General features: G+C 36.7%; 1 protein-coding gene across 5 annotated transcripts in view; it reads left to right on the forward strand.

Moving 5' to 3' along the window:
• The first annotated feature begins 626 nt into the window (after positions 1-626).
• pip5k1ca (phosphatidylinositol-4-phosphate 5-kinase, type I, gamma a) overlaps positions 627-14,125 on the forward strand; it is a 65,415-nt gene continuing 51,916 nt past the window's right edge. For 2 of the 5 annotated variants that reach the window (XM_039766713.1, XM_039766714.1), the window contains exon 1: positions 627-1,012. In XM_039766713.1, coding sequence (XP_039622647.1) covers positions 895-1,012 — 118 coding nt within the window. In that variant the 5' untranslated portion in view covers positions 627-894. The remainder of the gene's footprint in view (positions 1,013-14,125) is intronic. The other 3 variants (XM_039766716.1, XM_039766715.1, XM_039766718.1) reach the window with 2 other exon arrangements.

A 14,125-nucleotide genomic window follows, 5' to 3' on the forward strand; every position in this document is an offset into this window, starting at 1 on the left:
GAAAAGATATACAGTATATCAGTCAATGAATATACATTGCTGTTTTCTTTACATATATTAAACATATTAGATTAGCTAAATATTTCAATTTCAATTGATTTAGAACAATATTGTATACATGACAACATTGTATAATTTGTTAAATTTTATTTACATTTAAATTTTGTACTTAAATGTGATGTGATGGAGACATTCAAATTACAGTATATGTTTTTATTTTGTTCATGAATACAAATTAAAATAACTACAAAATTAAAATATTTTTTATCAGTTTAATTTTTCTGGCTTATTGTTATTTTCAGAAATTTTAGGCGGTTGTTTTATGTTCATTAACTCTGCTTTTATTTATGGTACATTTTATTGTGCTTTTTATTTACCTGTGTGGTCACTCCTTTCTTTATTAAATGGTTCTTCTGTTTCATTGCCCCTGTTTCCATAAATCACGAACACATACTTGGGCTGTCCTCGGTATTCGGTTAAGTAACGTTAGCCTTGTTCAGAGCAGCAGAAGCTCCACGAAGAGAGCGGGTCATCCATTGCGACCTTCTCATTCATTTCTGAATCTCAAAACTTGCGCAAAGCCGATTTTCGTGACGTCACCGTTCGGGTGCCAGGCGCGCTCGCGGCGTCACAGCAATCCTAGGAGAAGAGCGCGTGACGTGAGCCGAGCTGCAGGCAGGCGGCCAGATAGGCTGTGAGGAAGCGGCAGAGCGACGCAGAGTTGCGGCCGGCGAGTCTGGCTCCTGTCAGCGCTCGACAATAGGTGGCAAACGCAGCGGGTGCAGCTCTGTATGAGGCGCCTTTTAGGAAAAAAATCGTCATAGCTCTGGCCCCGGCACGCCGTGCACCTGCACCCGAGTCGGTTTCGAGAGCACGGCCGAGTAGAGATTCCGAATGGATGAGGCAGCAGAGCCAAGCCCTGTGGAGAGGAGCACAGGAGGCTGCTATGTCGGGGCAGAGGTGCTGGAGGAAGACGAGGACGAAGCACAGTGGCTGGAAGGCAGTGGCTCAGGTGAGAGAAATCGGAGAGCGCGAGCTACGAATGCCTTTAGCGGAGCTGGGAGGCTACTAGTCTAGTCCGACTGGCCTGGCGTTAATTCCTGTGGCACTGAACGCGATGAGGCGGACAGCACAGATGTCAAACCGCGGCTTGAAGCCTGGAGGCCCAGTGGCCCGTGTGTTTATAACTGAGGGTTTACGTGTGCCGGAGCTACCGAGATTACGTGCAAAATAAACTGCCTCTTGGTGTCGTTACTCGAGAAAAGACGACAGGGTGCATATACATTGGGAAGGGTGGGGATGTAGGTATATGTCAGCGAGGAGAGGGCTGCCAAAGTATTGGACTAATTAGAGATTCCTTTGGGAGCAGGGGGATGAGGCGAAGTGGGTTCCAGGCCCGCTGATAGCCTTCCTGTCGGTGGGTTGATTAAAAAAAGGCTGTGTGTTGGTTGTATAGCTCCTGATGTGGATGTAATGAGGAAAAAGATTCCCCTAATAAGGGTGGTCCTAAAAATGAAAATGTCATTTAGTGTTAAATGTTGCCTCAATGGTGGTCGTTGTATGTGGTTTAGAGGAAGAGGATACATAAATTCTAATTTTAGGCTATCCAACGATGTTAAAGGATAGTCTAATATTTGAGCATCTGAATGTCTGTTTATTTCAGCACTTTGTGGAGTATACTAGAAGAATGATGGCTAAGAGGCGTGCTCAACTATTGATCAGTCTTCTGTCTCTTCCAGGAGTGGAAGTTGAAAAGAAATGTGTGCCAGTTTCTGTTATGAATTCTCCATTAGAAGGGCTGAGGCAAAAGATTTCTTGTTAGCTGCAAAGCTCCCAATGTGTAAAGTGAAGAGACTTTTTAAAATGAAGGCTATTTAAGATAACATATCAGTGTAGTGTTTGCAATTAGTGTTGTTACTTGAGGGAGTTTAAAGAAAAAGTAGCACTGGCTGAATCAGTTAGTGGATGTTTGGTGAAAGTGCAGTGCCTATGAATATGATAGCTTTGGAAATAGGGTTAAGAGGAAGATGCTTAATGCTGGTGTATTGGGGGAGGAGAAAAAGTAGCTTCTGTCACTTAAGCAGACAGATGATGGGGAATGTTTTTTAATCTAAGTGTATTGAGACTAGGTTAAACAAAAAGTATTAGGGGGAAAAAAGTGCATCTTGTCTACTGGGAACAGTGAAAGGGAAGGCAAATTGCTGATAATTTCGTTCTCCTTGGGGAGTGAAAGTTGAGAAGAAATGTTTCAGTTCCTGTCATAACCTATTGTTTGGGACAAACCTTTTCATATCGGCTGTACAAGTTGTTTTACACAACAGTTTTCATAATGAGTGTACAGTTCTTTTTGCAGAAAAGGTGCTTGTTAGGCTCATGAATATCTGCCATTTATTGTTTCCCTTGGATAACTTTAGAAGGCATTAGCAGAAGAGACACCATTGGAATAATAAGCTACTAGATGCAAATGCTATCAATGTCACCATAATAGCTGCTCAAACAGGGATCCTAGTGTTTTGGCATTGTGGTGTATTTCAGAAAAGTGGGTTAACAAAATCTATCTTTTAGTTGAATGATCATGTAAGGAAGATGAAGAGTAAATACCAGCATTAGGGGTATAAGATTATAAGGTGCATGTTTGCCAACAGGATTCTAGATGTGGGTATGTATTTAGGACAAATAAGGGGCTATTTAATGCCTTGATCAATTTTGGTGTTCTTTGTGAAATAGGAATTGAGAGATCGTGGTTTCCAATTGACACAGGGATTTGAATATTTTTGTGCTTGTATTTGACTTGGGGTCTAGTGGGATAAAAGCTAATGTGGTAGTTAATGTTGTGGACTCTTGGGGGGTAAAGGTTGAGCATTCCTGCATAACAGATCTAATAATGTCTTCCCCTTTGAAGGTTTGGGTAGCTCATTGTGCCACTAGAGGCAGAAAACTAATAGAACCTGATAGGCTCATAAAAGGTTTCTGTTGATGTTAATGTTGTTGTTGAATTATGCTAATATTTTAATTATTGCACACATTGCTGTTTATTATTACGTTTCAATGACTGGCTGTTCTCCGATTAGAAAGAACTAAGGTGAGGATGAGGAATTCAATGTGTGAGGCATATAATGCAGAGGACAATGAGTTAAATAGAAAGGATAGGTGTGGAATCAATATGTTGTGTTTGTGAAAACAAAAACAGTCTGAGGTGGTTTAAATATGCAATGAGCTCTCCAGAGAATGGATGAGCGTATAATGGCACAGGTATGTAAGCACAGGTGATAAGAAAGGTTGAAAAAGCTGTGAATGACGTGAAAAGAATTTATAAACTTAGATGGTGAGGCAGTCAACTCTGGTAATCTAGGTTAATAAATCAACATTTATGGATTTTTTTCTGAGAAATTAAAAGAAGGGTTTAGCTTGTGTGTATTAGATACTTGGTGCTTAGTAGAAAATTAGTGGAAAGTGAATGACAGTATCACAATGCCATGTAAACAATTGTGACTACTCTTCAAAACCTCTCTTTACTGGTGTAGTTTGAGGTAGAAAATCTATTTCTGTCAAGTTAAGATTTTGATGTAGTGTAAACCCAAAATAGTTACAAAATAGAAACAGTTCTTTCTTTACTGCAAGAACCCGTCATCTTGTTTTGAAATTTAGATTAGCTTCTCAAGGTGTGTTAAATGTAATATTAGTGTGGAAACACATTTGGGAGTGGGAACTATCACTTACATTGCAATCAACACACAACTAATAAATCAGTTTAACATTCAGAAGTTAATTTTCTAATCTTATTAAGTACTGAGACATGAAGTGCTAGTGCCTAACTAACTAGCATCAGGCATAAGGTGGGTAAGAGTGCTGGACATGAAGCCAGTCTCTTTTAGGGCATATTTGATCATATTATGTTGTTTTACAGTGACCCATTAAACTAACTTCCATGCCTTTGTTAAGTGAGATTAAATCCCAAGAAGACATGCGAAGAACATGCAAACGCAACACTGACAGCATAATTGAGGCAGAATTGAAAAACGGGTTAAATATAATGTGGGCAATGCATACTAAGAAGACATTGTAAAATGGATGGGTTGATATTAAATATACGAATGTGTCTTGCATCCACAAATAAAATGTTCTGTGATTTGTGTTCAGGTACAGTAATTTGCCTAACGGACATCATCAGATAATTGGCAAAGCACACAACAACTTTTTTTCTAAAATAGAAGGACATAAACCTTAGAAATATTAGAGTAAGTCTGACACAAATTTGTTTGACTTCTTCATGTAGCTACAGGAAAATAGACCTTGCAATCATGTGTGTCCCCCTGAGGTTTGTTTTCCTGAATCAGAAGCTAAAGTAGACTACTGTAAAATCTCATGAGCAGCAATATTATATCCATGTTATTCAGTAGTATAATTGAGTCTGATAGATGCATTTCAAACTCAAGTAGTTATTTTAGATAAGGAATACAGAAGTTTCAAAGTAAGCTAGTTGTGTTAACTAAATGTTGCACCAGAAAGTGAATTAACGTATGCAAGTAAGTATTCTACTGTACTCTGTACACATGACAATAATGTCCCGATAAAATTGTGGCTCCCACGTGTTTCCATTTATACTATGAATCTAAACACTGTACATTGTCCAAGCATGTATATGCATATGTATACTAGAAAAGTATACAATTAGTTAAATAATGAATAGTTACCCATAAACATTACCCATAATAGTTACCCATAAGCATTTGTGTTAGCAGAAAAATGTTAATTCCAAATTTTCTACCTGTCTATCTATCTGTCTAAACATGATAGTGTAGCAATAAGCTAAATCTGCTTCAAATTCTAATGCAAGTTTACTTATATTCTAATTTTTGGAGAATTTATTTATTATGGCAAAAAGACAAAAACCACAGCAGTGAACACTTTTTAATTGTTCACAATATTCAATGAACAAATGCATTTAAATGTACATTTTCTTTTGATTTATTCTTAAATGATTCCAGCAAAAGTACTGATTGTTTTGCCGTCATCATATAATGAGCATGAGCAATGTCTTTATTTTATATAAAGCAAACCATTTTATCAGGAAGAGATGTATCACTGCTACATCAATGCTAGATAACTGGCTGCTGAAGTCTGAAGTTTTAAAATAGCGTTATTCCTTCCCCACTATTTTAAAAAGGAATAAATTGACATTGAAAATTGGACACAAACAAATGGTAATGTAAACAAACTGTATTTAGCCTATTAAGTTGGAAGCCTTGTAAGTAAACAAAATGCCTCCAACTCAACAGGTGCAGGAGAATAAACCCTGTTTGGAATAAATGGTGCTTCTTTCCCCATTATAAGGAGAATCTGGGCCATAGGAGCTTGGCCCTTGGCTTTAGTGGCTATCAGAAGGGAAAAATAATGCAAGGAAGCAACATTCTCCACTGGTTTCTTATCTTGTTGATTCAGTGTGCGGGACATTAATAGAAAAATACTAAGTAATGAGAAGCACCATATAATATTACAGAGCCACCTTAGTTTTTTTAGAGCCTATCCCGGTAGCACCAGATGCAATTGGTTTTAAGTATTTTAGAAAATTGATCTTAAATTGTGTGTAAATGCTGCTGATGTCTGAGTGTTAGTTTTTCAAGTGTTTTTTAAATGTTAGCTTTTAAACTGTTGTGTTCCTCTCAATAAATACCTTAGGGATTAAACGTAAACATTGTATCAAACCTAGTTATGAAAAAAATGGATCCTTCAATAGAATGAAAGGAAGGAGAAAAGGGGCCTGTGCAAATATTTTTCCAAAAAACATACTGCAGTTATAATAAGAAGTTTAAGGGTAAAACTTGCTGTTTTCCTTTTAGTTGTGTGTTTATTCCTGTATTTATGTATTTTTTTAGTATTGCTGCTGAACTTTGTTAGTGCTTTTACTATAGCCTAGTCCTATCATTAAATGGTTTTATGATTTTGTTTACTTGCATGGTTCTTTACACATGTATATCCAAGTTACTTTGGATAAATGCATCTCCTTAATAAACAATGTTAAGCCCATTTGGTCTCCTGTGTTTTCTGCTATCTTTGGAATGTACCGTTCCAGGTAAGGTCCAGATTGGATTCACTTGTCGTGTGACTTTTGAGGCTGAATTATTTAATCCTGTGTACTTTCATCCCACACTTTAATACAGTTACCATTGTCATTCAGACAAATCTGCTCCTTCATGATCTTTTCTGAATTTAAAGTGTTAAGGATGAGAGCTTATGCAATTGCTTCTTAGTTTCACAAGAAACAGGGCAGGTTCAGACTGGGCAATGAAACTGCAGTGAAGTGCTGGGAGTTTGCTTCCTTGTTGCTGTTTCTGCCATCCTTGTTTAGACAGCACTCTATCTTCACTGAACTAATGCCTTTTAAGCAGGTTAATCAGTGTGGGGTTTCATCATACAAACAGTATTTTGAGAAATGGCAGATTATGTTGAAGTGGCTACGCAAGAAATGTTCAGTTTCTAACACATGCAATCAAATTTCAGTCACAAAGATAAATTCATTCTGCTCGACTGCCCTGACATAATTCTGAATTTGCAGGCTCTGTGCAAAGACATGACATTTAATCAATCAAGAAGGTTAGCGTCAAAGGAAAAAAAAAAAACCCCTTTGATTTAAAGATTGTTTGACATCAAAACCTTTTTAGGGGTCATGGTCTGGCTTGTTGTTGTGAAGTGTTAGTCATGGGGTGTGGCATGTATTACTAGAAATATCAAAACAGTGGCCAAAGGATTCACGGTCTGTACAGTCTTACCTTACAGGGCAGCAGCAGAAGATAAATAAACTGCCTCTGAGCCCTTGCCTAATCCATTCAAAGTGCATTTTGTATTTCCAAGCTGTTTAGCAAGCTCAAGCTAGATAGAATTTTAGTTCACAGAAGTGCATATTAAAGTCTCAATGTTTTTAAAAGGGTTTTGGATTCAAATGAACAGACACTGACAGGAATAAAATGAAGCTGTTTGTCCAGTGTCATTCACACCTGGTCAGATTTGTTTTTTATTAATACAATTTTTGTAAATATAGGTTGTTGATAATTTTTTTTTGACATTAAGCACACTTACTTATAAATGACTGTTCAACTTATATTTTGTGAATACCACTTAACTTTTTTTAACACACAGTAATACATTTTATATATTCCCAGTTTTGTTTAAACTGAAATTATTTTTTTAAATCTTAATGCAATACCTTAATGTGCATTTAGTGATGCTTGATTTGAGTCTTTGTTAATTTCCCTTTAAGAAGGTTTCTGAAATCAAGAATTGAATTTTGCTGCTTGATTGGTTTCTTCTTTTGATGTTGGACCCATGCCAACCTGGGCATGTCTCAATGAAGCTGTAGTTACAGTGCAACCACTTATTGGTATTGGCCTGTATCAGCCTGCAGGTGACAATCCTGTACTGAAAATGTCAATTCTGTTTAGCTGTTTGATTTTGCTTTGTTTAGTTACTAAAAATGTTATAAAAACTCAAGTGTACTAAACTAAAAATATGTACTTGCTGACAATGTGCATGTAGCGTAAGTTGGAAAATTTGATCTATACTACAAGTAAGTGCTATAGATGTCAAAAACAAATATGTGCAGCGTAAAAACAAAAAAAAAATTAAAACAGTATTAAAAGCAGCAGTAGGACAATTATCCTTAGGTCTACTTTTGTGCCTGTATAATCTCATTCGGTGTTTGAGGGGTTTGATTATAAGCCAGCAGTATTGGGCATAATTTAGTGGCAGTAAAATTGGTTAGTATTTAAAGTGAACAATTAGCATCAAGGCAATTTACTTTGTATCTTTCTTGTAAATATGTATGTCACTTGTCTGATATCAATGTAAAATTAATACTTCCTTTTGAAAATTTTGTTTGGTAATAGAAAAGTATCTGAAACTAGGCTTTCAGTCTTTTTTCGTTTCTTGCCTCTGGTTCCTGATGTTACTGGAGGGCTAGGAATGCGCACCTGAGGCCATGGTTTAACCCTGGAAACATATTAAGCCGTGTTGTTTGTTTCCTTGACTCTCTTAGTAATCTTGATTAAAGGTATACAGTGTACTGTTGAGTTTCATTTATGTGGATGTTTGTTTTTTACATCCATCTATTTTTCTCCTTTAATGGATAAGCTGAAGTACAGATATTTTAAAATTACCTTATAATTATTATCATCTGTACTTTTTCTGCACCATTAGTAAACAAACCCTTGATAATATTCCGTGTCATCATAGGACACACTTTATATGCTCAAAATGTTTCTTGAGACATAAAAATCCGAACTTCCAGAGTAAACCAATATAGCAAGGGAGGATTTGCAAGCTCTGTATAGGATAAGAATGGGCCATCAATTGAACCCAAGACTTTCAAGGTTTGTGGCAGTAGCGATAATTTGTGGCAGTAGCAATAACCATTAAATTATGAAAAAAACTGAGATAAATGTAATAAGATTTGATGTATAAATGATAAAACATTTATGGGGCTAAGGATTTTTAAAAACCCACTATTGCTGTATCATTAGTATATGTAAAAATATGTGAGTTTGGGATTAAGCTCTGCACTTATGTATTAAGTCCGTAGTATTAAAGGGAGAACTGAACTTTGTGGTAAAATCTTAAGAATGGTGTAGTAGAGTTAAATATGATTTGCTACCTGTGATTAAAAGAAAAACTATACAACTGAAGATAATGTTTTGAACTAAAACTAAATTTCACTCTTCTCTCAGTAGAAAGATATGGCTATATAGTATTGAATGAGCTAGTAAACTCATAACAATGACTTGGCTAGATTTTGAGCCAGATGTTGGTAGTTACTATTTATCAAGAATACTTGGGGCAACCTTAAGAACTTCTGGGAGATATTTTAACATGGTTTGCCTTCCTGATAGTAATGGTCATGAGACAAGGACCAGTTCTGAACAGGATGGTGGCAATCAATGACTGATCCCTGTACAGTGAAGCTATAAGGAATAGTGGCTAATTCCTTCCCCATTCAGAATATTATTTTGTTTTGTTGGGTACCTTCTGGTCTAATTTTAATTGTCATTGAAGAGTCACAAATGAGTCTTTTTGCAATCATCCATCTAACCATTATCCATGTATATAATTCAGTCTGTCCCATGAGCATTCAATTGATTGCCACTTGTGTATCTGAACTCAATATATCCCCATAGCTTATTGGTGCTATTGTGTATTAGCACCTCCACTGACAGCAATGTAGCCTTCACTGCTGTGCGTCTTAAAAAATCTGTTTGAGATGCATTTGTGCTGATGTATGCATCTGGGATCACAGGAAAGAATGGGCTAGTTTATATAAATATGTTTGAATATAACTGCATCAGCAGGTTAGTATTTCACTGTGGGAACTGAAAGGTATAGGTAATAGAAATAGTAAGAAAGCAGGAGGGCTCAGGGCAGTTTGTGTGTTTAAGTGTTTTTATGCTTTTAATAGCATGAATCAAATTGATGCAAAGAGTTTGTAGGCAGTTGCTACAACAGTCTTTAAAGTGTTAGCTTTAATAGGGGGCAGATGATAAGTTATAATTTTGTCTGTTGTATATATGTTAATTACTCTCCATAAAATAAACTTTTTCTGAAAAGATACAATGCATGTAAATAAGTTTATTAAATATTTCAATTGTATATACACAGTAACAGTTGAATTTTGATTTATGACTTATTTAGCAATTTGCAGTTACATACTGAAAACTATGCTTTTTATACTTTCCTGTGTATAATGCATCAATGCATTGATTTAGTAAATTAGCTTAATATGCAAATTATTTTATTTGTCATAAAACAAGAGCATCACAGATTTTAGCAAAAAAACACAATGAAAACCTAAGGCTGACTCCAGTCAAATTCTAGTAAATATTGAGAAAAGCCAAGCAAAATGACACCTTTTATTGGATAACTAAAAAGATTATTTTTTACATTTAAGAGTTTTCATTTAAAAATTTACCATTGTTGTTTCTTGTCCTAGTGTGTGGATATAAACACAGGAAACTTCAGTTTCTGTATTACATCTTGCCTGAAGAAGGGGCCTGAGTTGCCTCGAAAGCTTGCATACTGTAATCTTTTTAGTTAGCCAATAAAAGGTGTCATTTTGCTTGGCTTTTCTCTATATTCATAATGGCTAACACGGTACAACAACCTAGTACTATAGTAAATATTGAGAAATTCAAAAGCTTTGTTATTCTCCCACTCAAATTGTTCTCATAATGTAGCCAGAAAAAAAAGCCTTATAAAAATGTGGCACATTAAAGTCATTCAGAAATGCTTTAAATTCAGTCTGCTTTTATGAAAATGAAGCAGTGTTACTAGCTGCAGTACACCTCATGGCTTAAAGCTTAACAAGCACTACGTAGTGCATACCAGTCCAATTCAAGAATACATTTAATTGAATATTGTTCCTTGTTGTGGTTGTGAGTTGACTTGGGATAGAAAAGCTCAATTTTAAACACTTGTCTACGGGTATTTTTAAGGCAGTGTCTGGCTGGCACGAGGTTTCCAGGAACAGAGATAAAGCCAAGTTTGCAAAGGCAAGTGACAGTTCTGTGACTGATCGCCACAAGGTTGAGTGACCCTCATTGGCAGATGAAGAGCCCCTAGATATGCAATTTTCAGAAGTTAAAGGGCCGCTAAGGGCATTAGACTCTGTCCTCTATTGGCTTCTGCTGTTTATCCTCCAAGGCACTGTGACTTCTCACACTGTCAGGCCTTTTTGATTTCTCACTGCGAGCGTGGTTGTCTCTCTCTCTCTCTCTCTCTCTCTCTCTCTCTCTCTCTTTCATTTTCACACACATGCACACAAAGGTCTGTTGTGCATCATCCCCCAGTTCCCTGCCAAATTGGTGGTGGCCCTGCTGGACATCCTTTCACAATTTCCATGTGACATGGTTACACATAAATAGTACAGCAGAAACATTTAAAATGCTGTTAAGATATGAACGTCATTCTTAACATACCATAACAGTACAAATAATTTTATCATATTTATTTGAAATTCTGAAGCAGAGATTTTTTATTAAATAGAAAATAGTTCAATAGCAGTCTTTGTAATTAACAGCATTCTTAAGGCAACATAATTCAATTCATTATCACTGAAGGCTGGAGCCTGTCATGGCAGCACTGGGAGCAAGGTAGGTAATAGTACTGGACAGGTTTCCAATGTGTTGCCGAGCCCACTCACATGCAAACACACACCTAGACGCAAGGATCAATTTTGAACCACCAGTTCACCTATCGACACCCTGTTGATGTACATGGACAACAGGAAAAAGTGGTAATGCCACAGTGATGGCAACTGGGTGTGGCATTCATTACACTAAATTGTATAGAATTAGGAAAAGAAAGCATTACAGTTTTTACCTTGAGACTTAATTTTTGAAGCAGTCTTTTTTTCTGTGTAGTAGCCTGTAATGTTTTTATATTCTACCTATTTTAATCTACATCAAAGCGTTATTTCATCATGGCATGTTGTTTGCCATCTTTCTCTTCTTCAAGAAACAGCATACAGCATATTATCTGTCTTGTCTAGTTTCAAAATAATCAGGAAACATTTTTTTTAATACAGTAGGCCAAAACTTGAATGAGATAGTACTGTTAATTGGGTTAATTTGTTTCTTTTTTTTTTTTTACTACTTATTTTGGTTAGTAAGCATATGTGGGAGAAATACATCTTGAGCATTTTCAGGTGGAGGCAAGCATTAAGGCATATGTGGCAATCATCTAATGAATGTGATGCTGCATTGCAGGGACCATTGTCTGTTCATCTGCCCAGAAAGCAACTGTAAATACGAAACTGCAGGAAACCCTGCATGTCAAAAATAGTGGGTACATGATTTTTGTGATCTGAAAAGTGATGTCATTTTTTATGCTTCTTTGATCTTCATAAAATAAGACTGTATCTTTAATGATTTTCTTCTTCAAATTACTTTTATGAAGCAGTCATCTTGTAATAGCCTGCGATGGTGTTTTAAATATTGAGTACATTTGTAATGTTACTGGGCGGCCTGGTGGTGCAGTGGATAGTGCTGCTGCCTCGCAGTTAGGAGACCCAGGTTTGTTTCCCAGGTCCTCCCTGCATGTAGTTTGCATGATCTCCCCATGTCTGCGTGGGTTTCCTCCGGGTACTCCGGTTTCCTCACACAGTCCAAAGACATGCAGGTTAGGTGCATTGGCGATTCTACATTGTTCCTAGTGTGTGGTTGGTGGGTGGGTGTGTGTGTGCGCCCTACGGTGCGCTGGCGCCATGCCCGGGGTTTGTTTCCTGCCTTGTGCCCTGTGTTGGCTGGGATTGACCTTGTAGTTAGGATAGTGTAGTTGGATAATAGATGGATGTTGCAGCCGCATTGAAATGGCAAGTTCTGAAAGTGGCATCACTGCTGGTATCCAACAAAATGAGGCTTAAATACCGCCATTATTTTGGGGGGTGGGGGGACTGTAAATGGACTGTAAATGGATATTGTAGTTTGCTGGACTACCAGCTTTGCAAACCTTTAGGAAGCCCAGCTTTATGTATGAGGTGGAGTGTTCCCCGCAACTTTCTACAGCAGTGTTTATTTGTAAAGTTTTATTGCGCACGACTGCATAGTTGGCATCTTGGAAGAGAATTTTTTAGCAAATGGATTATGTTTAAAGGATTATATCGTATTAATACGTGATTTATTCCCAATGTATACAAAGATATTTTATCAAAAATGAATTGAAATTCTGTGTTTATAATGTATTCTTTGAATTTGTTTTCAGACCTAATTTAGACTCGACAAATTGATTTCTTTGTCAAATACATCATCACGTTGACTTTCACAGTTATTCTGATGTGCAGTATGTCCTTAACAGTGTCATACACCTTTAATTAACCACAATCAGTGAATTATGTATAGAGCTGCATTAAGATGGTCCACATGTTACTAAAGATGAGGTTTAGACATGAAAAAGCATCTTCACACTCTGTAATTTTTGGGCTAATGTAAGGGGTGTTTTCCCAGCCATTAGTTTACGTGTTAGGTGCCCAGACTACATACATAGCAGTTAATGGTATCTAATTTTAATTTTTTTTATGAGATTCTTCTATATGAATGCATAAAGCAAGACCTGTTCATAATGGAGGATTACCCTCTGGTTTCAAAAGGTTAAAGTCAATTTCCTAGTGCTGAACACTTAAGAAACTGTGACAAGAGCAGTGCTGATACATTCAGGCCATCATCACATGTGATCAACAAGCTGCTGAATATTTAAGGTACTTTTCTCAGAGGTAGTATTCCCTATCGGTTGAAAAGAGTTACCTGCTGTATCAGTGTATATTTTTATTTCCAAGTTGTACATTTCATGAAATACCACTGCATCAGCATTTGTGAGATATTCCAGGTTGCCTAGTAAACAGTCTAATGTTACTGTGTTTTGCTATCTTTTCAATTCTAAAATTAGTTTTACCTGAAAACAAAGAACCTCTTTTATCTGTGGTTTCTGAATGCTCTCTACAGGCAGCACAGTATTTTCTCTGACTTGGTTGTGATGCTGTCTACTCCCTGTCGTTGTTGCTACTTTGCAGAATATCCTCCATATTTAATTCACTAAAAAAATTTCTTCCAGTATTTGAAAAGTTATTTTCTATTTATTTTTGTCACAATACTGCTTAGAATTATGATTCCTAGTATAGTTTGGCTTGTCCTCTGCTGTGTTTTTTTTTTTTTTATGCTAAATGACAAGAGGGTACAATTAACTTTCGGCATTCTTGCCCTCCTTTCCCCAGTTGTTTTGCAGCTAATGCTATTGTTTTCCTTGCTTGTGCAGACTCATTAACACAAAGCAGGGAAGGGAGGGAGAGTAAAATTTCTGTGAGTGGATGATGTACATGATAAAGAAATGCACTTCAAATATTTTTTTCATGTCTGTCTTGTGCTTTGATGACCTGTTACTTCATATTCAGCTCTTCGTTTATCATTTTGGCACCCATGTAACCAGCTTCTCCTTGAAATTCAATTTTTAGAGTACATGGCACCACTACCTTATTGCCATGTAGTTGGAAAAAAAAATGAATGCACACTGCAAAAATTCAGCATATGTCACCACATCTTACGTCATTTTTGCTTTGCTGTCCTTGCAACCAGCACAGATGTGTCAAGTA

The sequence above is a fragment of the Polypterus senegalus genome, chromosome 10 (genome assembly GCF_016835505.1).
Source record: "Polypterus senegalus isolate Bchr_013 chromosome 10, ASM1683550v1, whole genome shotgun sequence".
NCBI classification, from domain to species: domain Eukaryota; kingdom Metazoa; phylum Chordata; class Cladistia; order Polypteriformes; family Polypteridae; genus Polypterus; species Polypterus senegalus.